Genomic DNA, 23,761 nt, shown 5'->3' on the forward strand with positions numbered 1-23,761 from the left:
GAAACCGAACACCTTGAGTTTGTTCACAAACTCTCAATCTCTAGTTTTCAATACAATTTGCAGAAATTGACTTTGTCGTTAAAGTCCATACCAACTGGTGCGGTTTTTTTATCTGCTGTATACCAGAACTTCTTCGAAGCATCCTTTTCAGTCGTCGTTATGCATAAGTTCCTATGTCCTCAACCACAAAAACTATTTTGACAATCTAAAGACGATGTGACCTCTGACGTCACACAAAAACATTAACATGATTCGCGCGCATACCGCCGGGCAGAAAGCCGTTGTGTTTGGGCAGCCAGCTAGAAAGTGTATGCAATCTTACCATGACTACGTGTCTTTTTGCCTGGCGAAACATGACGTATAAAGTGTTTTTTCAACTGAGGGCGGTTAAAAGGAACACGTTGCCTTGGATCGGACGAGTTGGTCTATTAAAAGCGTTTGAAACCGTTTGTTATGAAATGCATATGGTTAGAAAGATGTTTTAAAAGTAGAATAAAAAGCCACACAAGTATCACTCGAAACTGCACGGTTTTCCTTTTACGTCGCGAACTAACACGGTTGGCCATTTATGGGAGCCAAATTTTGACTCCCATAAATGGCCGACCGTGTTAGTCGACAGGGTAAAAAAAAAACACGCTATTTCGAGGCATATTTGTGTAGATCATTGTATTCTACTTTTACAATATCTTTCTAACCATATACATTTTACAACAAACGGTTACAGAACGATTTTCAAAGACCAACTCGACCGATCCAAGGCAACGTGGTCCTTTAAATGTAAACATAGGTCACACCGTCTATACATCATATGAAAGAGCTTTACGTACGTAGTATTTTTTCAAGGCGCTTTCAACAAACATTTCCCTTCAGATTAGTTATTCTCTTCTCCAGTCGTCATTATTCATCAGTTCACATTTCATCAGCCACAAAAGCTATTTTGACAATCTATACATCATATGAAAGGGCCTTACGTACTTCACGAAAATGTCTTGTTTATAAATGGGCGAAAGCCCTGGGGGAAAGAAGCGTTCAAACACATCTTTGGGTTGATATGATCTGCACAAATGAGTTAATTTAAGTCACCCTTTATCATAGCATACTTCTCCTTGTTAAATGTGTCAAAGTGTAATACAAATAATAATACTACGAGCCCCGTAAACCATATCCACCAATCAGAAAATAGCCATCGTCTCGCTTGATCTTAACAAAGACATTTTCAGCATTTCGTTTTGGGTGATAGATCTTTACGGACATAACAAATAGAACAGCGAAGTGCTAATTAAAAAAACATGGCTGCCCTCTACCATGCTTTGTGGGTTGGGATGAATGAACTGTATGATGATATTGTTCATATGCACGTATGATAGAGGGACTTCATTTAACCATATTTCTGTACGCTCATAAATAAGGGAATCAATGTGTGGTGAAGAGGTTTTAAACTATAGTGGTTTAATCCCAACGAGGCCTGGTTCTTGATAATTTTACCGAGACGAAGTCGAGGTAAATTATCAAGAACCAGGTCTTATTTTTATTATAATTCATTATAAACAGTTCATTATAATCATCAACAGAATGAAAGTTAGAATCAAAACATGTAAACATAAAGAAGGTAAAAAACTAAAAACAGAAAAAGACAAAGTGCAAATATCAAGCAAGCTGAATTGATGCTTTCTAAGACAACGTGCTGAAAATTAGGTGTGGACACTAACAGCGCAGTATGTAAACATAACAAAACAACACAAAACAAAACAGAAAATAGACAGGTACAAATATCAAGCAAGCTTAATTGACGCGTTTAAGATCACGTGCTGACATTACAGCAAAGTGTATAAACATTACATGAAGCTGTTGACATATGGACACTACATGAACTCATGGTAACAATTTACAAGATGAGCAACATACTGATATGCTATTATACATGCAAAATACAAATGGGGTTTAGAACTTGCATGGGACAAGCTACTCCAGCACAGAATGACAAATCATTTCAGTGTTCAGAAAGTTGGTTTGGTTCCATCATTGCAAAAAAAAGCAAGTCATTTGTGGGGTACCAATGATATGATGGAGACGATGGGATTGCGGGTTAGTGGTTTAGAGTGGTTGCGATGAAAACACGATGGTTGCGATGGTCTATACACAAATTAGCGACAGAACTCCATTTGAGTCATGCCACTTACCAGCGGCAGCTGCTTCGTCGCCCTCTTGTGGTAGGCTTTGTTGCTAGCCACACTTCGCCAGAGAGTGTCCTCAAGCTTATAGGTCAATCCCTGTCCATCTTCACCTTTCACCTAGATCCATATGCAGACGACCGCAAGTGCAGCTGCCAAACGTCACCTCGGACCAATCAAAACACAGACAAAGCTTACGTCATTGCACGTTTATCCAATGAAATGATTGTATCCAATGAAATCACTGTTTCTGAAAAGAAAGTACCTGTCTAACTTGGCATGACCATCAGCAACGATTACTCTCACGGATCTTGTTGGAGAGATCCTCAATGGGGAATCGCCAAGAACCGGTTGCTTCGGAGGACTTTAATATTAACTTGATAATAATTAAGTTTCACTAGTAGTTGTTGTGAGCTGACAGGAGTCTTCGGTCTTCGATATTGAGGTATACTACAAAACTCGCAAGTTAGCTGCACACAAACACAAAGACAAACATAACTCTAGTAGTAAAACAGGACTACCGAATTAAAGTGTAAATTGGCGAGACTGGTAAAGATTTTAACACAGGCTAAAATAACCGAAGCTAATGGCTGCGGAGAGTAATAGGATGACAAATCTGCCATTATCGAACACAAGAAGGTCACCCGTGGAGCCCAAATATGCCACCCCGCAGGCACTAGATGGGAAGCCAGTGTCTCTACACTGCCCACCTCCGCCCTGGCCTGGGTCTATACGCCCCTGCTGATTGGCACCTACGGTCAGGAGTGCTAACACGCACTCCGTGGCATCACTGCCTGCCAGCAACCAACTCCACACGTGACACAGCTTCTAGTCCTGGCAGGAATCCCACCCACTGGCCATGAGAAGGGAAGCCTATGTTACGGCATTATGCACTCAACCCAGGCCACCTGCTTTGCCAGGTCATCACTGAAGGAATTCGACAACCTCGACTCAAATCAAGACACACATTCACAACAGAAGCAAAGTCACTGCATGCTCCCACAGGCACCAACGTTACAATGGACTGCAAACAATATTCACAGCAGTGACACATCACCATCCATCTCCCAACCAGGGCGAAGCTAAAACGCCCGCGTCATGGAGTTGGTCTTCTAAAGGCCAGCATGCACAGATGGGCCTCATACCAAGTCCGGCTGTGCTACCAGAAAAAAACCAAGCGGACCACAAGGGAGTGCTCTCTCCACCAACCACCCATATGGAGCCTAAGGTTTGGCTGATGCTGATGATCCTGCTCGACACCAAGCCCCATATCTACCATAGCCTTTTCTCAAGGCCTTCGTTGATTGGAGAGCTGTGATCACAAGAGACCGGGACGAGAGAACAAGCACGTGTTCGCGTACGCGAGTGGCGAAGCCACGAGGGCCTTTTCCAACCTGTTTGCATTTTTAAAAAATTTTCTTCATAATCCCAAAGGGTAGCAAACCAATCAGAAGCGACGGGAGTCAGCGGGTAAGCATCAATTTAACAAATTATGCAAATTAAGCAATAAGATAAATGATTCTCCAGTTTGTACTGATAAGAGTGGGCTGGCCCATGAACTAATAAAGAGTATCTTAAACATTCTACAGTCTCCTGACAGTGACTATAGGCAGGTTAGAGTATTAAAGGAACATTACAGAAATGGTAAGAAAAAAAATCGTCTTAAGATCACAGATTTACACAAAACTGACACGTTCTAATGATAATGATAGTGGAAAACATCCATTAAAATATTTCTGTCTGCAAGGTCATAGTTGATGATTATTCATTTTTTTTAATTGATGTCATGCAAAATGTATGACCGTTTTTTTCTCTTGAATCAGATGGCCGGTCGATCTCAAACCTCTACAGGTTTGTCAGTTTATGTATATGGTGGATTACATAAAAGTGCTTTCACTGCCAGCAACTGTTTTGTTAGCAAAACCAATTCTGTAATGTTCCTCTAACAACGAAAAGTCCCCAAAAGCGAAAGTATGGTCCCAGCTGATACCCTCCACAAGGAAGTAGTAAAAGGAAATTGGTTTGTGTGGTAAAAGCGTATGTTTATGTAATGTTCCTCTAACAACGAAAAGTCCCCAAAAGCGAAAGTATGGTCCCAGCTGATACCCCCCACAAGGAAGTAGTAAAAGGAACATGGTTTGTGTGGTAAAAGCGTATTTTTTATGAAATGAATATAGCTGGAAAGATGTCTTACCCCCATAGTGTATTATGTTTCACACAATGTTCAAAAAATGTGGTTTTCTAAACTTCCACCATTTTGTTGGGTCAAATATTAAGTTCACAAAGCAAAAGGAAAACCAAGTGTGAACCATTCTATTTTAAAATGATTTTTCCAACCAAATCAATTTCCCTTTTATAATATGTAGGACAGGACAGTTCTTTTCAGAACTAAGCAGCCCCGAAATTGACTCTGCAGTGCAGATAGAATAAGACGCAAACAATTTCTCAAAGAACAATCTACGCAGCAAAGTACATGTTGGTGTTCCCACAAAAGAGAATACATGTAGATACAAAACAAGAAAATCACTTTATATAATTATACGTACCTGGTGAAAAGATAGTGGACGTTTTCGGTCAGTGTCATGGCGCTATGTGTAATCTTTGACGAGTGGCTTTTCATGTAATTTAGAGTATCACACGGTACACCATCGACCTTCTCGCATATTGTAGTCGTCATACCCATCGCCTTTTTGTTTGGATACTCACAATACCCTGACCAGTTGCCTCGACGTCTCACGTAGCAGAACCCCTGCGGCATTTTGCTTACGTCGGTCTGGTTGTTTGCCTTGTAGTATCCGGAGAAAGCTAGCCTGTCCTGGGCTGGCCAAACTATATTTCTCAAATGGTTAATAGCCTCGCCCGTGTGGACGAGAGTAATTTCAAATGTGGCATTTCCCGCCCAAGCTGCGGTTACATGCACGTCGTATGTACCATTGCAATAATCAGTTACAGACCCTGCGCAACTTGCCTTTGGATTCTTCACGGACGTCAATACAGCAAACCAAAAGTTACCGCCAGAAACACAGCCGTCTCTCGGGATTTCCAGTTTATTCGATTCAATTCGATAATGGACATCATCTCCAATTGTTATATTATCCAAAGGCGGTGACACTAACGTTACATTTGGGGGAACAAAGCTCATCTTGCACTTATCCCATGGTGTCTTGCTAAGGTTGAAAGTTTTGTGAAAGCAGATGTCGTTTTCGTAACTTAACTTGGGTTCGTAGGGTCTCTTTATGGGCTTGACCGGTACTTCCTTATGACGAGGGCGAAAAAGCGATTTCTTCTCGTCTACAGCAATGTTGGGAGACCCATCACCAGCATTCTGTATTCCAAAAGATAAAAGGAACAACAAATATTTATTGTGTTCTGGTCATATTGATGACTTCAGTGCAGAACCTTTACATTCACAAATCGTCCAGGACCTGAAACCCATGGAGGTCTGAAACTTACCCTGATTTTCAGGCCGTAAATCAAACACAGACCCTCAATGAGTCGAAAGACTCGTTCAGACTTCCTGTGATTATGAGTTCGAATGCGAATTATATTTTAACGTCACAGCCATTATTTCGCTGCCAACATTTCGCAACCGTTGATTTACTTCAATCCTTGCGAATTAAATTCGATGCGATTTATAATGTCGAATTATGTATCGCATTCACATGAGCCGCGCTTAACTGTCGCCAAACCCATTTACCTTAGCTCTAAGTGAATATAAACCACAAGGGAAACTGACTGGGTTGAAATGATTTTTGGGGTTGAACAAAGAATTGACTTGAGTGGGATTCGAACCAACGACCTCCGGATTATTGTGCCGGCGCTCTATCAACTGAGCTATCTAGCCCTAAGTGCTAAGCTATAAGTGCTTAAAGACAGTGGACACTATTGGTAATTGCTCAAAATAATTATTAGCATAAAAACTGACTTGGCAACAAGTAATGGAGAGCTGTTGATAGTATAAAACATTGTGAGAAAGGGCACCCTCTGAAGAAACGTGGTTTTCGAGAAAGAAGTAACTTCCACGAATTTGGTAGCCTATAAAATACAGAAAGAGAATAAACTAGCGGGAAGCGCGTGGAGGCAATGCCCGCAACTAAGCCATATAGGTGTACCTTTTGTAGTGGCTTGCCTTTACATAACAAAATACATAAACTAAAGATACACGCGTTGGACAATACAAAGGATGAAGATGACCGATTGATTACATAATTTCGTTCAACATGACATTGAAAGCACCTGTTGGTCCCTCTGAAAGTGCAATTTGATTGCAGATCTACCCAGTACACTCAAAAGTTTGTTACGGATACCTGACCTGCACCCGGGTACCTGCCCTGTATGGTATCCTGACAACATCAATATGGAACCACAGCAGAGCCTGACTATTTTTCACGTGAGAAGTACGTCGTCTGCTAGGTTTTCTGTATTGATTTATACTTGATTTTTCAGGGTGAAGGACTAAATATTAGCCTTGGTATCCATCATTTTCGGATTCAGCACCCCCAAATTAGTTAAATCAGGTATGTTACCAACTTTTACTCAAAAATGCCGCTCGAAGTTTTTTATTTTTTTAAATCTGGTCTAGACTATACGTTGCGTATAGAGAGCAATGACACTGAATTCAACAAAAATTAACAAAATAATATTCGAATGTGTCGAATATCATCGAGTACGTACACGATATCATTAGTGAACGTAGATGATAACTACTGCGTACGTATATATGCTGGGCGCGATCGGTCAATGTGCGCGATCAACCGATCGCGCTGCGCTATTGAACCGATTGCTGCGCAATCGACCGATTGCTGCGCGACCAATAGATATTTCAAGAGCGCAGCGCGATCGCCCGATAGCGCAATGCGATCGATTGATCGCGCAGATTGACCGATCGCGCCCAACATATACATTATAGTAATAAACCACGCAGATGCATTGTTTGTTCCAACAGATAGGCCCTATCTGAACAACATAATCTAACTATTAAAGGCACTTTGGGTTATTAAATACTGTCAGCATACAAACTTTTGGTAACAAGCAAATAAACGGCTATATCTGAAGTAACGTAAAGAGATAACTTCTCACTGAAATTAAAACAAGACCTCAGCTAAAGCTTTTATTCTGCATCTGGAAAGCACACCAATATCGCAACAAGGATATTTTTTCTTTCATTATTCTCTTAAAAATTCGATGACTAATATTTTAACCAACATTTTCAGATGTTTTCTTATTTTATATTTTGGACTTGGAAGACATCAAAAGAGAATATAAAAAGAAAACTGGTCTTCGAAAAAGTGTACAGTGCCTTGAGTCCTAAATAACTTCATAGCCAAGTTAACCGAATGCAAGAAATTAGAAAAAGATTGTTTTGGTTTTTGTTTATTGTCACCACTATCGTAACTATGCTTGGTTGAAGTCGCCAATACCGACAAAATATTGATCCTAAACAAATATAATGAGATGTGTAGGTGGTTTATTGTTCTGGTATGCGTAGAGAAGCTTCATTCTCAGTTCCATAACAAATGGTGCAGTGCCTACTATGGCAACTGTAGTTTATTCTGCACAATATTCATATTGAGTATTTATATTAATATTTATATTTTGTATACAGCAGTTTTTGTGTACATCGTTTGTGCATTGCTTTTTACTTGCCATCTTTTGTTTTAATTTGTATTATTATTTATGGTTTATTAAAACACTGCAACACAGCGGCTAAAAGCAGAAATGTACAGTCTACAAGAATAGTCATTAAAAATATTACTTTATTACAAAAAGAATGAAATGTCTGAGTATAAACACACAGGCAGCAAATTTGAGACACAAAAAACCCATTAAAAAGAGCACGTTTTCTTTTTTGATTAGATTAAAAACCAACCATCGCTCCGAATCCAAAGAACCTCGCCACACTGATTTCAGTAATTAAGAGATGAAAAAAGCAATTAATATTATTGGAACTGATATAAAGCTACAAGGCAACAAATAAACAAATGGCAAATCACTGCAAATTTAGAGTGTTCAATAACTCTTTTTTGAGCTAGGTCTGGGTGGGCACATCTTTTTGATGACATTTTTTTTTTTTTTTTTTTTAACTTTTGCCCTTCTCTGTTTTTTTGTATTGTATTGTTCGAAGAATTAAAATAAATAAATAAAATAAAAATAAAATAGTCCGATGTTTTGTCTGGCGACCGCCGCCGCCGCGAGCACGGAGCATAATACAGCTCTACATATTGTTGATATCAAAATCAAAACACCATTATGCATGACCATTTTGACCAACAGTTTTTAGCTCTTTTTATGGGATTGGGCGACGGTTTAAAGACTAACAAATTTCTCTCTATTTACACCCCCACCCACTCCCCCCCCCCCCCAAAAAAAAAGGGGAAAAAGAAAGGTAAAAGCAAAGATCGAGACGGAGGGGTTGTGTTGAGCTCCCCTCCGTTTGTGTCAGTGTCATGAAAACTGTGACAAATTGAATAAAACAATCTCTTTCAAATGTTTGTACACAATGAACAAAATGGTTATTAAGGGAGCATTACAGATTTTTTAATTTTTCGAACAAAACATTTGCTGACAGTGTAACAATGTATGTAATCCATGATATACATAAACTGACAAACCTGTAGCAGTTTGAGATCGATCGGCCATCTTGGTCACGAAAAAACACACAAAAACACCGAATACACATCTTTTGCATGAATAATACACATCTTTTGCATGACATCGGTTAAAAAGGTGAAATAAAATGCTCACTGAGTGATAAACTCCATGAAATGGGAAATTATTAGTTTTATTTATTTCTCATCAAGTATGACATTTCATACAGAAATATTTCAAGGTCTGTTTTCTACTATCATCATCATTATGGCCATGTTACACGGGGTCATTTACAGGCAACCAGTTCCAGGCAATCTCCAAGAAAAAAAGGCATTCACATTTGAATATTTACATGTTTTTTTTGTGGATCGTAAGATATTGTTTGAAAAATTACCCATGTGCTGCCAATGTGGTCCTGCAGCTTGTTCTGCAGTTTATTGTTGCCTCCCAGTTACCTGCACAAGTTGCATAGTGTGACAAGGCCCTTAGACCGCATTAATGACAAAATGTGACGCGGTTTGGTTTTACTCTTCCAAGCAAAAGTCCGTGTTTCACCACATAGATGGAGCTACCGTAATGTTTCGCTTTTGATATTATTTAAATTGTAAATCTCCACAATACCTGCATGTATGATACCAAGGAAGCAAAGACCACGGTGAATATCATCAGCTGGAAGAGTGTGCGGAACCGGCATTTTCGGTTATCCTTGACATCTCGGTTACTTGGTGATGGCGGCTTCATCCTCAGTTGTTGATGTTGATGATGTGGTTTGCGCGCGTCCGTATTTGTAAACACACAACCGTGTATAGGAAGGAAGACACAATGCAACAAATTCTGCCGAGGAGTGTCCTTACGTCTTATTTGGAAACAAGTCTACTGGAAAAAAATTGTATACACGTACTTTATTTTTAGGTTTTCGTGCATAAATACGACCGATTGTCTTCCTGTGTTGTTGTGTGACGATGTTAGCAGTATAACCACGGCGCATGACTGGTGCACCCTCAGTTACGTTAGGCAGTGACCAATCAGATCACCAGCGCTGTATCTTAATAATAATATTTCATGGCCACCACAGCATGAAAAACTAGATTACTTGTGTTGAACACAAAAGGCATACCAATATTGGCAGTTTGCTTTATTATATACATTTATTATAGCAACTGTGATTTTTTATTTATGAGTAAAACGATGTTACGAAATTAATGTTCGTCTCGCAGGTGAAACGAAAATGATTAGCATGTACAACATTTTTACTCGACTCCCTGAAAATATTGCTATGCGATTCTTTCTCAATTAAATATTGTAGTGTTAATTTTATTACATACATCTTCATTCACAGTGAGACGGGAAAACTTGATATACAAAAGGTATACAAATCTGTAAAGGCACTGGACACTATCAGTAATTACTCAAAATAATGGTTAGCATATAATTTATACACTTTTGGTAATGAGCAATGGCGAGCCGTTGATAGAAAAAAAAATATTGTTAGAAACGGCTCCCTCTGAAGCAACGTAGTTTTTGAGAAAGAGGTAATTTCTTACTCAAATAGTAAACGACTTATAAGCGAAGGCCTTTTATTATGCATCTAAAAGCACACAAAGCAATGCAACAAGGGTGTTTTTTCTATAATAGCAACATCATTTCTTTCTTTCAGTATTCTCTTGCTATTTGATGACCAATTAATCCCAAATTTTCACAGGTTTGTTTTTTATGCATAATGTTGAGATAAACCAAGTGAGAATACTGGTCTTTGACAATTACCAATCGTGTCCAGTGCATTTATGCCGTTTTGGTATTGGATGAAAGCGTCGCAATTTGTGGTGAAAAAGAGTTCTATAATGTTTCTATTCTCTTTCCCGGAGTTGTTCCGAACAACTGCAACTATCGATCCTTTGATTTCAAGAGCGTGAGCCTCTATAAACTGTGACGTGAAACAGTGCAGGTATACTTGACTAATTGATTAAAGCGCCTGTGTATCAACCGGGAGCTGGGTTATCGATATTTTCTGCTTTCACAGCTGGGCGGAGTTCGAACAAGTAGTGCACAAACAACCCCTTGCTTGTTTTACACAGGTATAAACAGAAATGGTTCAACATAATTCAGTATTACAAAATAATACCCAGTCAATTATTTTAACGGCAATTTTTGAGTGTATCCGCCCAGACAATAACACTTATTTTTAGGTAAGAGTTGTTCTGTGCTGAGCTAATTTTTGTGCTTCTACGGGCTTTAAAGGCAGTGGACACTATTGGTAATTACTCAAAATAACCATTAGCATAACCTTATTTGGTAACGAGTAATTGGGAGAGGTTGATAGTATAAAACATTGTGAGAAACGGCTCCCACTGAAGTGACGTAGTTTCTGAGAAAGAAGTAATTTTCCACGAATTTGGTTTCGAGACCTCAGAATTAAATTTTGAGGTATCGATATCAAGAATCTTAAAGTACAAGGGTGTTTTTTCTTCCATTATTATCTCGCAACTTCGACGAACAATTGAGCTGTTCATGTCTGACATGATCATCATCATGTTCGTTTCTCACAATGTTTTATACTATCTACAGCTCTCCATTACTCGTTACCAAGTAAGGTTTATGCGAATGATTTTTGTTGAGTAATTACCAATAGTGTCCAGTACCGTTAAGTCTTGCATGCTTTTGTATTTACTTAGTGTTTATGCCCACACACTCATCAGTGAGATATGAACTATGCACTGGACCTTCCATGATACTGTTTCAACTGTCCGATTGTAAACAAATTTTGTTTTACAAGACGCAAAAATAACAATTTTTAATGCAAAATAAGCACATTTCCTTCCCTGTGAACTAATCTTGTAAAACGGAAGTAAGCCTGGGACGTGCGGCCCCTAAATAAAGCCAGGTGTGGCGGTTTCACTTTTCCGCCGTGTTTTCCGAATGACCAAATACGGTAACATCACGTCAATGTGACGTCATGCGATGCCTGCGCACAGCAAGCAAAAGTAGTCACTTTTTAGTGCTGTATTGAGTCATCCGTGTTACTCTCCGGTAGCTGTCATGGCGGTGTCCACGAGTACAACGAGCGGCGAACGCGTGGATCGTATGAATTTGGTGTGGCACAAGCAGTGTGACCTGCTTAAAGTTGTACACATGAATACGTGTAAAGATGGGGCAAGAGAATGTGACTAAACAGAAAAGAATCGTAATAATAAACAATTTGGGGTCACCGAGAGAACTACAGTACTCGCCAGGGTACTCGCGGCGGTATTCTGGCTACGTCACCCGGAAAACTGAACACGCCGGAAAGCTTAAACCGTTCGAACAACGTGGTGAAATGTCCGGCTACGTCACCCGGAAAACTGAACACGGCGGAAGACTGAAACCGCCACACCTGCATTACAATCGATTGCTTCATTTAGGTACAAGTTCAGGGACTCTATAAAGGTTTCGCAAGCTTGCGGATACATATACAGATACGGACATGATAACCGCATCCGTTCACGTCAGCCCCCGTGTTGGATTTTGTTTCGCAAACTATAGGTAGGCCTATGTTTCACTTCATTGCGCTCGCATTTTATACACTGCAGTTTCTAATCGTTTTGCTTGCAAAATGTCAAATGTCATAACTCGCAGTCTGTGATCAGAGGCATGGAGGTTAATCCACAAGAGGGCGCTATTTCAGGAAATTAAGTATTGGCTATCGGGTACACTAAAAGCCACTAGACAGACTTTGAATCAAGTCTAACAGCACATAGACCTGTCTTTTGCAACGTCACAGCCCAAGTTTTTGCCAACCCAGATTGGAAAACTATGGAAAGCCGTAAGTGCAAATTAAGAAAAGATCGCTATTTTTTGTAACAATGTAACGTACCAAATTTGTAGATTTTGTTAAAAACAAAACAAATAATTATGAGAGGTATTTTATTTAATTGAAAGTTAGCAGAAAATGCTGAATTTGGTTAAAACATCTGTTTTTAAGATTGAGTGTTTTACTAACATTCGGCTGACCATGCCAACCAAGGCGGTTTGTTTATCAACAAAAGAAAGGTCTGTAGCCCCAATGGACATTATAATGAGTTTGGGATCAGCCTATTCTTCTTGGATCGACGTACGGTTCGTGCATAAGTTGGTCACTTCGTGTGGTTAAAAAAAATGGAATATTAAAGACTTTCATGAATGAACAGATTCTTTATTCTTTGTGTTCAAGAATTTATTAGACTTGCATCAATTCAGAATATGATTGAGCTTCACTGATATGGGGAAAGTGTTGCCTTCTCCCGTGTGCTAACTGATAATTTAATTTTGCCTTATTTTTTTTTTTTTAATCCGATATTGATTATTCTTAAGTGAACGAAGAGGTAAACAAAAATATTACCTCCTTGATTTTTTAAATATTATTTCACCTCAACCTAGATTAAATCAGGATATACAAAGCTCCCTTCTTTTTACTTATTATTGTAGTTCAATGACCGTTGATTGAACCACGTGTGTTTGTAAGTTATATTGCGCTATTGTCTGTTCCTTTTGGGAGGCAAGGAAAAAGGTGTTACATCTTATGGTTGAAATGGTTGCTGGGCCTTTATTAATTTAGTTCACGTAGTTGTGCTACTAGTTTTGGTGTCCTACTAAAGATTCTGTCCCCCATATTATGTGAAATGAACATGGGCTGGAGGAGGATGGTTCAAAAGAGGGCGCTCTCAAAAGTAGGGGACACAATCTCATGCGACATTGGCACTTGTTGAGCTGTATAGCAAATTTGTGATTGGATGCACTTCTTTTTTTTGAGGTAAATTTGCTGCCTGTAAAGTGCCGAAGTGAATAAGTGTGTATAAGTGCACCAAGAAAAAAGAAAATAGTTCAGTTTTATTTTTTCGTAAAAACAAAATTCACTTTGCACTTTACAAGCATTTGCTTCATTACACAGGAGACATATAAGGCAAGTATTAAATATCATATTTATGTGCCGTAAAATGAAAACATAAAATCAAAGTATCTGGTTTCCCAAATACAAAAGCAGTAGCTATACTTTTAGATAAATGTTATAAAACCCAATTTTTAAAACAATCAGTGAAAACATTAAAAAACATTTAAAAAGTTACAACTGGAAAGTTTTCAATATCACATTTACTTCCGTCTTGACTGTTATCGGTTGCTCTTCTATGTTGATAACATTGATTGGCCCGATAACACAAGAACGATTCATAGCAGGATAATACATCGGTGATGTAATGGCACACAAATACACGATATCATCATAATCAATGTCAGCTATCAGATATACGGACATTGATATCATATCACCATAATGCGACAATGTGAATGTATCGTTGTATTCAGTTTGCAGAATCTCCATCATGAATTGTGGGTTACCGACCTCTGATGAACATTGGAAATTTAACTCTGTTCCAGCGACTGCTGTATTATAGGTTTTCTCGGTCAATTTCGGAAAAAGAGCAGCCAATTTAACCACCAAGTTATTCTATTTCGCGCAAAATCGAATGCTTCTCAAAAGGGTCATTCAATTTCGTTTTGGGATTAGTCAAATGTAATGTTGCGTCATTCAAATTAACAAAATAATCATTCCATTTAACAATTCATCAAAGCAGCATTTAGATTCGCAGACGCTTCTTGAGGCGTGTGTGTCACGAAAAAGAATGACGCTACGCTAAATTGAACAGAGTGCTTAAGGAATTTGACTCGACCCAAAACGAAATTGAATGGCCGAATTCTGAATTTGAAACGCAGTAACAACTGGAAAAGCAAAACAACTTTAATTCGAACGCATGAAAATTAAATTGAGTGCTCATTTGCCGAATTTGACCGAGAAAACCTATACATTAAATGGGCCCAGCAGGGGAGCATATAGGAAAGGGGAAGTACAACACTGATTACATTACCTGCACCGAGGATACAATGCCGCTTCTATTTGTCTCTTTGAGGACGACATTGCACGTATACGTACCAGAGTCATTCCGATATAAATCTATATACCCAGTAGTTCGGTAGTTATATTCAATTCATGCATGGTAGAGAAGTTAAACCTTGAATCGGATGTGATGGTTTCTTCATTGCGTCTCAAAGTTATATTGCCTTTCTCCCATCCCAAGGTATATATCTGAAAATCAAAGTTAGTGGCGGTACACTGCATGTGAACTTGACCGCCCTCCTTACGATCTGCTTCGGATGTTAGTATCTCTACCGACAGCATCGGTTGAGACGTTACGACCAATGGGCGTCTACCTGTGTGAAGTGAACACCACATATACACCAAAGCAAGGTACACCAGTATTGATGTGTATTCTGTTCATGTAAAAGCAAGAAGTTGGATTGATTTGAAGATTGAGTTTTCTACGTCGATGCGTCTGTAAATCACACACCTTTTCTCAGATCGATATCTAAACATGAACCATTGTTTGCTCAGCTTGATTTTTTTTTTAATTTCCGTCTGCGCCAGCAACACACACCAATGAACTTCAACAATAAACACACCTTGGAGGAATTGTATAACTTTCATTTGATTCAGAAAAAATTGTAAACATAATGTTATTTTAATAAATAAGCATTGCCACCTTGTTGAGACCAAGCTACACTGTAAAAGGGAGGGGTCGTTTATGACCCGGTTCCAGGGTCTGACTAGACTTGATTCAAGTCCCTTTCTCGCGCATTTAAAGGGACATTGCATACGTGTGCGCACATATTCGCGAATTGTTTCACGACATTGCATACGTGTGCGCACATATTCGCGAATTGGTTCACGACATTGCATACGTATGCGCACACGTTTGCGATACGCGATGTCCCTTCAGGGCCACCATAGACAAGTTGCCTTGGATCGGTCGAGTTGGTGTTTGAAAATGCTTGAAGCCGTTTTTTAAGAAATGCAAATGATTAGATAGATAATTCAAAAGTAGAATATAATGTTCCACACAAATATGCCTCGAATCTGCACGGATTTCTCTTTACGTCGCGAACAAACATGTTCGGCCATTTTGACGAGTCAAAATTTTGATTCCATAAAATGGCCGACCGTGTTAGTTCGCGACATTAAAGGAAAACCGTGCAATTTCGAGGGATGTTTGTGTGCATCATTTTATTATAATGCTTTTCAAAGACCAACTCGACCGATCCATTGTGTTCCTTAAACGCGCCAGCAGACTGTGCCCCTGTCTGTATCCGCAAGGATAAAGACAGGCATATGCTTTTTAGAACCAGTGGTTTAATTGGATACAGTGATATCATTGGATAAACGTGCAGTGACATAAGCATTCTCTATCTGTGTTTTGATTGGTCCGAGGTGACGTTTGGCAGCTGCTGCATTTGCGGTCGTCTGCATATGGATCTAGGTGAAAGGTGAAGATGGACGGGAATTGACCTTCGCTAGAAGCCACTCTCTGGCGTAACTCACGAGACTCGAAGTGTGACGTCAGATGTTCAGGCACGCTTGTTGGGTCGTGTCGGTTTTAGCACTTGATCTCCCTAGAATCAGTCAGTCAAGAACGTTGGGAATAGTGTAGAAATATCTGCTTGGTACCAACACAAGCAAGTATTTGCTTTCCGGCAACCATACAAACCGCCCTTGACTCATTGTAAAACAAGTCGCGCAATAATAGGTTAGCTTATTAAAGTATAGGACAGGTTGGCTGCGAAGTCAAGCTCAATCTGATGAGATTCTACACCCATTAGTTATGCGTATTAAGTTACCAAAACAATATGCTTCTGAAAGTCACGTTCAAGTCAAGTAAATTCCCAACCTTTGCTGTCACACCCCCACAATGAAACGCCTGGCTGAACAAAATCGCCACAAATTATTTTAAACCGCCGCCAGCTTCGTTACTTATAATTGGCTTGGCAGTTATGCACTAACTAAATAATAGTTTCAGAAAGTTCGGAGTGTCCTCCCTTTTTACTTGCACATATCTCCATATACTGGGGTGAACTGAGGTCATTGTTTCTTGTGAGCAAGAAATTTGTAGTGAATTCTTCCCTGTTTTTGTTAATAATGGCCCAAGGATGTGGCCACATGCACATCAATAAAGACTACATCTAAAGGCAGAGTCAAGAATCGAGGGCGCTCCCTCACCACACCCTCCATTCTTCCTTTAACCAGCGAGGTTCACCAATTTAGCTCTTGTTACACCTTAGTTCGCCAGTTATTGAGATAGATTCAGTGCACTAAAAACGAACTCATTGGGCAATGTTAGACTCAATGGCGAAATTACTCGGTTATTCAGAGGTGAGCAAATCAAGCGCTAAACAATAATATGATAATTGTTATGGTTTCTTGGATTTGTCATAGGATTCGACAGTAATGACCTGAACTTGAGAATGTGCATTACTGCGAAAAGAATCGCAATACTTATGTTGAGTTGGATTGTGCTACTCTGTTTTTTGCTACCCATTCAAAGCGTGGTAAAGCCCGGTTCTTACTTCCTGCGAATGCGAATGCGAAGCGAATGTGACGTAAATTTGATGTTATAACCCTCCTTTCGCAGCGATATTCGCAAGTGAGTTGAGGAAAGTTGAACTGCTGCGAATTATTCGTTGCGAATTTGTGACGTCAACATTTGTATCGCATTCGCATTCGCAGGAAGTATGAACCGGGCTTTAGGCTTTTGATAAGGCTTATTTCTGCTGGCAGCTGTCAAGTCTTTAAAGGAACACGTTGCCTTGGATCGGACGAGTTGGTCAAAACAAAAGCGTTTGTAACCGTTTTTTATAAAATGCATATGGTTGGAAAGATGTTTTAAAAGTAGAATACAATGATCCAAACAAGTTTGCCTCGAAATTGCGTGGTTTTCCTTCTACTGTGCGAACTAACATGGTCGGCCATTTATGGGAGTCAAAATTGTGACCCCCATAAATGGCCGACGTGTTAGTCGACGAGGTAAAAGGAAAACCACGCAACTTCGAGGCATGTTTGTGTGGATCATTGTATTCTACTTTTACAACATCTTTCTACCCATATGCATTTTATAAAAAACGGTTACAAACGCTTTTCAAACACCAACTCGACCGATCCAAGGCAACGTGTTCCTTTAACCCATAAATTAGTTGAATAACCAAGCCCAACCTTGACGCTGTAGTTAAGAAAATAAGAATACGTTGCTCAAAAACACACCACTCTCTCTCTTTCTGGCATGGCGGGAAACGTTGCCATGGTTTCCTTTGTCATTCAACAAAGTATATTTTTAGTAATAATGGAAATCGATTAGGTTTACGACAGGCGCACGGCACCAGTGTTGTTTTGTCTGAAGGCCTACTTGGCGTGGTAAATTAACTGACATTGAATTTTTGTTTACAGGTTTCTCGGTCAATTTCGGCAAATGAGCAGCTAATACAACCACTCCGCCATTATACCTCCCGCGGAATCGACTGCTGCTGAATGGGGTTATTTGATTTCGTTTTATGACTAGTCTGACCTGTTGCGTTAATCGATTTAACAAAAGAATCATTCCATTTTGAATTCAAAAGAGGGAGTGATGGAATAGTAAGACCCCAAATACCAGAATCCGTAAGGGTGTGCTCATTATCGGCTATTTATGGCGACCAAGGAAGACACAAACAAGGAGAAACACAAATTTCTCCATAGGGGAATTCTAAAAACTGGGTGCCCCTCAAGGAAATTTGTGTACAAAGTTCATGGAAAACTGCTAAACAATGCAGGGCACGAGTAAATAACAAAAGAATGCTCCATAAGGATGTATTCTTGAGATTGGTCATTGTGTATGTGTGAGAGTGCGTGACCTTGTGTGGTTTTTAACACAATTGGATAATAAACCCCACAAAAATAATTCTTTGTCAACCGTGGCCCCTAAAGATAATTATTTAGAGTTCTTTAAGTGCATCCAGCATCCTTTGTACTAATTTTCCTTTTTTTTGTCCGTTTCAAAAATATTAAGTGCTAATAAAACTTATCATCATGACTCTGCAGCAACTTTTGTCTGGGAAAGTATTTTGTGCAAAATTGAGCCATTTTTGACACCGTTTGTCTCTCTTCGTTCCTGTTGTACAAATCGCCATCATAACAATCCAACATTCAAAATGGTTGTGTTAACGCATGCGCATTTTCTCGAAGTGCTTACCCGAGTATTGTGATCATGATTGATATGGGCTCCGCACTCTTTTTCCCAGGTAACTATAAAAGAACGTAGCTAGACCTATAAACACACCAGAACAAGAAACCGCTAGCACGTCTCATGACCGTATTGCAGAATAACTTTGGTCTTGGCGACTTGTACCAAGCATGGATTCGATAGTGAAGACAATTTTGCGTAATATTGGTTCCCTTATTCTGGCACTCACTTTGGCCGTGAATTTCTACGTCCTGCCCCTGAAGGGAGAAATGTGTTCTACAATGATCTCTGCAGTTGATGGGGAAAACTTGTCGGCTTTACAGAAACGAGTATACTCCAGTTTCAGATCAACCTGTCGCACAGAGTCACCCATACAGAGTAAGTCATATTTTTATTTAATTTTCTATGTCCCCGTTATAGGCTTCTAATTATATTTACAGGAAAACAATACAACTCAAATGACTCCTAAACTAGCGTTTTTGTTAAACGACCGACCTAGCATAAACCAGCGTAGGGAGGTGTATTATCGTCTTGTTTAACCAGGGTAGCCCCATCATGGCCTAATATCGGCTCTGAAAGCAAATAATCGGTGTCTGCGGAGACAGTGATCCGCGCTTATGGAGCGTATTTCGCGGGTTAGAGTATCGGGCTTTTAGTTTAAATTGTGCGCATGCATTTAAAAGTGGACATTTGCTTTTCAGCTTTCTTATTTGTTGGAAAATACGTTATTTTTGGTGCATTTTTCAACTTTTGTATCTACGCTTACACAGTTCTGCGTTTGTCCTAAGCGTTTAGTTCGGCGTAAACGGAGCCGTGAAATTGGGCCTAGTTGTCAACGAACTGTTCCCCCTGTCTGCCCAGTAGCCCTTGGTACTTGTCACGATTGCGTTTAAGTTATAAAGCTTCGCGAAGGTTGCTTAAAGGTACTGGAAACTTTTGGTTTTTACTCAAAGTAATTGTGTTTGCATAAAAACTTACTTTGGAACAAGCAATGGAGAGCTGTTGATAGTATAAATATTGTGAGAAACGGCTCCCTCTTTAGTAAAATAGTTTTTGAAAAAGATGTATTTTTTCACTCAAATGTTAAAATCCTTCGGGCCTTAGGCCTTTTATCCTGCATCTGAAAGCACACAAATTTGTGCAACAGTGTTTATTTTCATTCATTACCCTCTTGCAGCTAAGATGACAAACTGAGTTCAAATTTTCACAGGTTTGTTATTGTATGCATGTTGAGATAAACGAAGCAAGAAGACTTCATGGTTGTCTTGCTATTTTCTGGACATTACACTTTATTCTGCTTTGGGAACTTATTTGACAACCAAAAGCTTGAATTGAACATCCCCATGTGCTATTTGTGTCACGTTTACAAGAATTGCCTCAGAAAAAGAGGGGGAAATACTTTTAAGAAGAACATTTAATTTCATGCCATTGTAATTTAAATTAAAGACACTGGACACTATCGTTGTTGTCAAAGACCAGTCTTCTCAATTGGTGTATCTCATAATGCATTAAAAATAACAAACCTGTGAAAATTTGAGCTCAATTGGTTGTCGAAGTTACGAGATAAATTATAATGAAAGAAAAAACACAATTGTCACACTATTTTATTTCGCGCGAAATCCAAAGTACTGTTGCGTAATTCGATTTTACCAAATATCCATTCAATTTAACAATTCAACACAGCAGCATTCCAATTCGCATGAGCTTTTTAGGCGGGAGTTTCGTCATTAAAGTTCATTTTTGGGCAGTCATTTCTGGAATTTGTGCAATCTGAAAAACGCTTGGTAAAACGTTAGTGTCTCGGTTAAAGGCATGAATACGGTTCAAAAAGTTTGAACCGTAAGTTTAGTTCAAACGGGGTCACATTCTGCGTATCGTTTTTTAAGTTAAAACATACTTTACCATTCAGATTTTTTTAACAGTTCCGGTTACAAGGAATATGTTAGTAAAAGTTCAGCTGCCTAAATAAGTTAAAATTATGAGGAAGAAAAAAACTAGGCTGTAAATTTGTGTCGTATTGGCACGAAACCTTTATACCCTACACTGCGTCAGTATTGACTACGAATTGTGACGTCACAGGTCTATTTTCGCAGCGAATGTTTCGGAGGGGCTGTACATAGCTCAACCGTTGTGAAGTATTCGTTGGGAATTTGTAACCTCAAAATTTGTATCGCATTCGCATCCAGGAATTTCGAACCGGGCTTAAACTTCACTTGAATACCCCAAACACAATCTAAACTGAAGGCGACGCGAAAAATAATGTTGCCTTCGAACAAACCGGGAAAAAATTCCCTTTAACAATCCAAAGAAATGCAAAAATCAGAAGGAAAAAAAAAATGATTTAAAGAGTTTGGGGTACTCTTTGTAGGGCACAAAACACAATCTCCAGAGATTTACATTATAGTCATCTGGAATGAGATTTTTTTCTTCAAACATTAGAGTATATGTTTCTGAACAATAAAATGATTTTTTGAGTAAGTGTTTTTAACGATTTTTATGTTTAAACAAAATAAATAAAGTTATGTGGGGTGACTCCGCCTACCCCACTTGTGTGACGTCAATCGAGGCAGACTTTGCCTCGATCGAACATCGAACACACGTACGTGTAAGTACATTCAAGCCCTAGTCGTGAGTTTGTACGTTTAGAAAAAAGTATTTTTTTCTTGCATTTTTTCCGGCAATGTCGACCAGGTGTATTGCTGCTGGATGCATGCAGCAAAACAACTAAAGATTGGGTCAGTTTGCAATGAGGTCCGGGACGTCTTTTCCAGCGCTGTGCAGCAAACACTTCGAGCCGTCGTGCTTCGCCGGAATACACTAAACATGACGCCATCCCAACAATTTTTCCAGCTAGTTGGAAGTCGAAGAAGGTATCTGAAAGACGTAACGAACCTAAAGGAGCATTTGCCTAACGTGTAAAAAGTCAGGTATTGTTTCAACTTTGAGGGCATGTTTTTAGCTTGCGCCAAGCGTCACTATCTTGTGTTTGCACTGCATGCGACTCACCGTGCTGGGTAATCCGAGTGGACCGTCCGCACAGCAGCCATACAGTGCGTGCAGTCTACTCCATGACTGTAGTTATGTACGTAAGCATCATACCGATCAGGTATCCAGACGTAGTGTACGGGGCCAGACTACACATTTTCTCTTCAAATATCACGCCTCGATTGACGTCACGAACAGCGCCCTCTCGGGTCGGGCTTATTTTTTAATTTGGTAAATAACATGGAAACTAATTTTTTTAAACCTTAGTTAATTGTTTATTCATATTCCACTCATCAAAACACATATTTTTTAGTGACAAAGGCTATATGACAAAAATACCAATTCCAGGTGACTTAAAGCTTACACGGTTTGAAAACAAAGATGGTAAAAGCTTCCCTTAAAATATTATTAATTTTGGTTTTTACCCATACATCGATGTGTGTTAGCACTGTATACTCAGTAATTTTTCCGAGTCCTGTGAAAAAAATCACAGGCATGTTACTCAGGTGGGATTCGAACCCACGACCTTTGCAATTCTAGAGCAGTGTCTCACACACTAGACTACCGAGGTTGCCCGGCAGCTAGAGGCAGTTCGAATCCTATGTTTTGGCAGCGGGTACCGCAACGATATAATAGATGTTAAATTTGCATCGGGGATAAAGAATATTAATTTTGGTTATTATTAGTATTTTGTGCATATATTGAGATACACCAAGTGAGATGACAGTTACAAAAGGTGTCCGGCGTCTTTAAAATATTGCTTGAATAGGTGCTATAGTTAAAAAAAGATTTAAAAAAAAGGAGTATAACAAAGCTCGAAAAACATTTTCGTCTGAGTGAGATGAAAATTATTTTAGCAATGTAAAACGTATGATAGACATTGGACACTATTGGTAATTGTCAAAGACTAGCCTTCACAGTTAGTGTATCTCAACGTATGCATACAATAACAAACTTGTGAAAATTTTAGCTCAATCGGTTGTCGAAGTTGCGAGACAACAATTTGGAAAAAATAAAAACCACCAAAACACCCTTGTCACACGAAGTTGTGTCGTTTTAGATGCTTGATTTCGAGACCTCAAAATCTAAATCTGAGGTCTCGAAATCAAATTCTTGGAAAATTACTTCTTTCTTGAAAACTACGTAACTTCACAGGGAGCTGTTTCTCACAATGTTTTATACTTTTACCAACAGCTCCTTATTGCTTATTACCAATTAAGGTGTTATGCTTACAATTATTTTCAGTAATTATCAATAGTGTCCACTGCCTTTAACAAGTGATGGTAATTATACCATTACTGGTAAATATGTTTTCACATGTAAAACTGAGACGCAAATTATGTTAGTGACTCATTTCTCAAAACACTACAGCAAATCGGCTGGCAATGATTTAAGAGAAGCTTTCTGCTATTATTATTATCTCTAGAGTGTGTAAGTTAATTACAATGTTCCAACAGTCTTTTGACTGGCATCGACAAGAAATTGGAAAAAGAATGCTTCATATTGTTCAAAAGACTACTGCAAAATTGATTCTAAATAATTATTCGCAGATACGATTCTATTTATTGACATCCAATCCTTTGGCATCCCATTTCTCAAAGAATCATATTTAAAAAGATGATCCTGATGTTTAAAACGTACCATAAACAAGCTCCTGGATATATCATGGACAAGCTCAAATTGATATCTCAACAAAGACGTCTACTTTCGTCTACCTCCGCATGCTCCCTTTTTGAAGTGCCAAGAACTCGCTATTCAACTTTTGCAGAGAGATCATTCTCTGTATATGGCCCCAAAATGTGAAATAAGCTTCCTACACAGATCAGAAATGCCAGCTCACTCCACTTATTCAAGATATCCCTTAAAGCTCACCTGTTCCAGCAGGCTTACTAACCGTTCAACGTGCCTCAGCGCCTTATAACAAACTTTTGATTTTGGCGCTTTACAAATGACTTTGATTGATTG

The 23,761-nt window shown here is 39.1% G+C and overlaps 1 protein-coding gene across 1 annotated transcript in view; it reads right to left on the reverse strand.

The window, feature by feature from the left end:
• The window catches only part of LOC139944872 (NXPE family member 3-like), a 28,824-nt gene extending 14,017 nt beyond the window's left edge, over positions 1 to 14,807 (reverse strand). Inside the window, exons 1-4 of the mRNA XM_071942061.1 lie at positions 14,780 to 14,807; positions 14,636 to 14,721; positions 9,381 to 9,632; positions 4,718 to 5,496 (exon numbers count right to left, since the gene is read on the reverse strand). Of these exons, the coding sequence (XP_071798162.1) occupies positions 4,718 to 5,496; positions 9,381 to 9,632; positions 14,636 to 14,721; positions 14,780 to 14,807 (1,145 nt within the window). The remainder of the gene's footprint in view (positions 1 to 4,717; positions 5,497 to 9,380; positions 9,633 to 14,635; positions 14,722 to 14,779) is intronic.
• Positions 14,808 to 23,761: the final 8,954 nt, after the last annotated feature.

This window comes from Asterias amurensis, chromosome 1 (genome assembly GCF_032118995.1).
Source record: "Asterias amurensis chromosome 1, ASM3211899v1".
Classification (NCBI taxonomy): domain Eukaryota; kingdom Metazoa; phylum Echinodermata; class Asteroidea; order Forcipulatida; family Asteriidae; genus Asterias; species Asterias amurensis.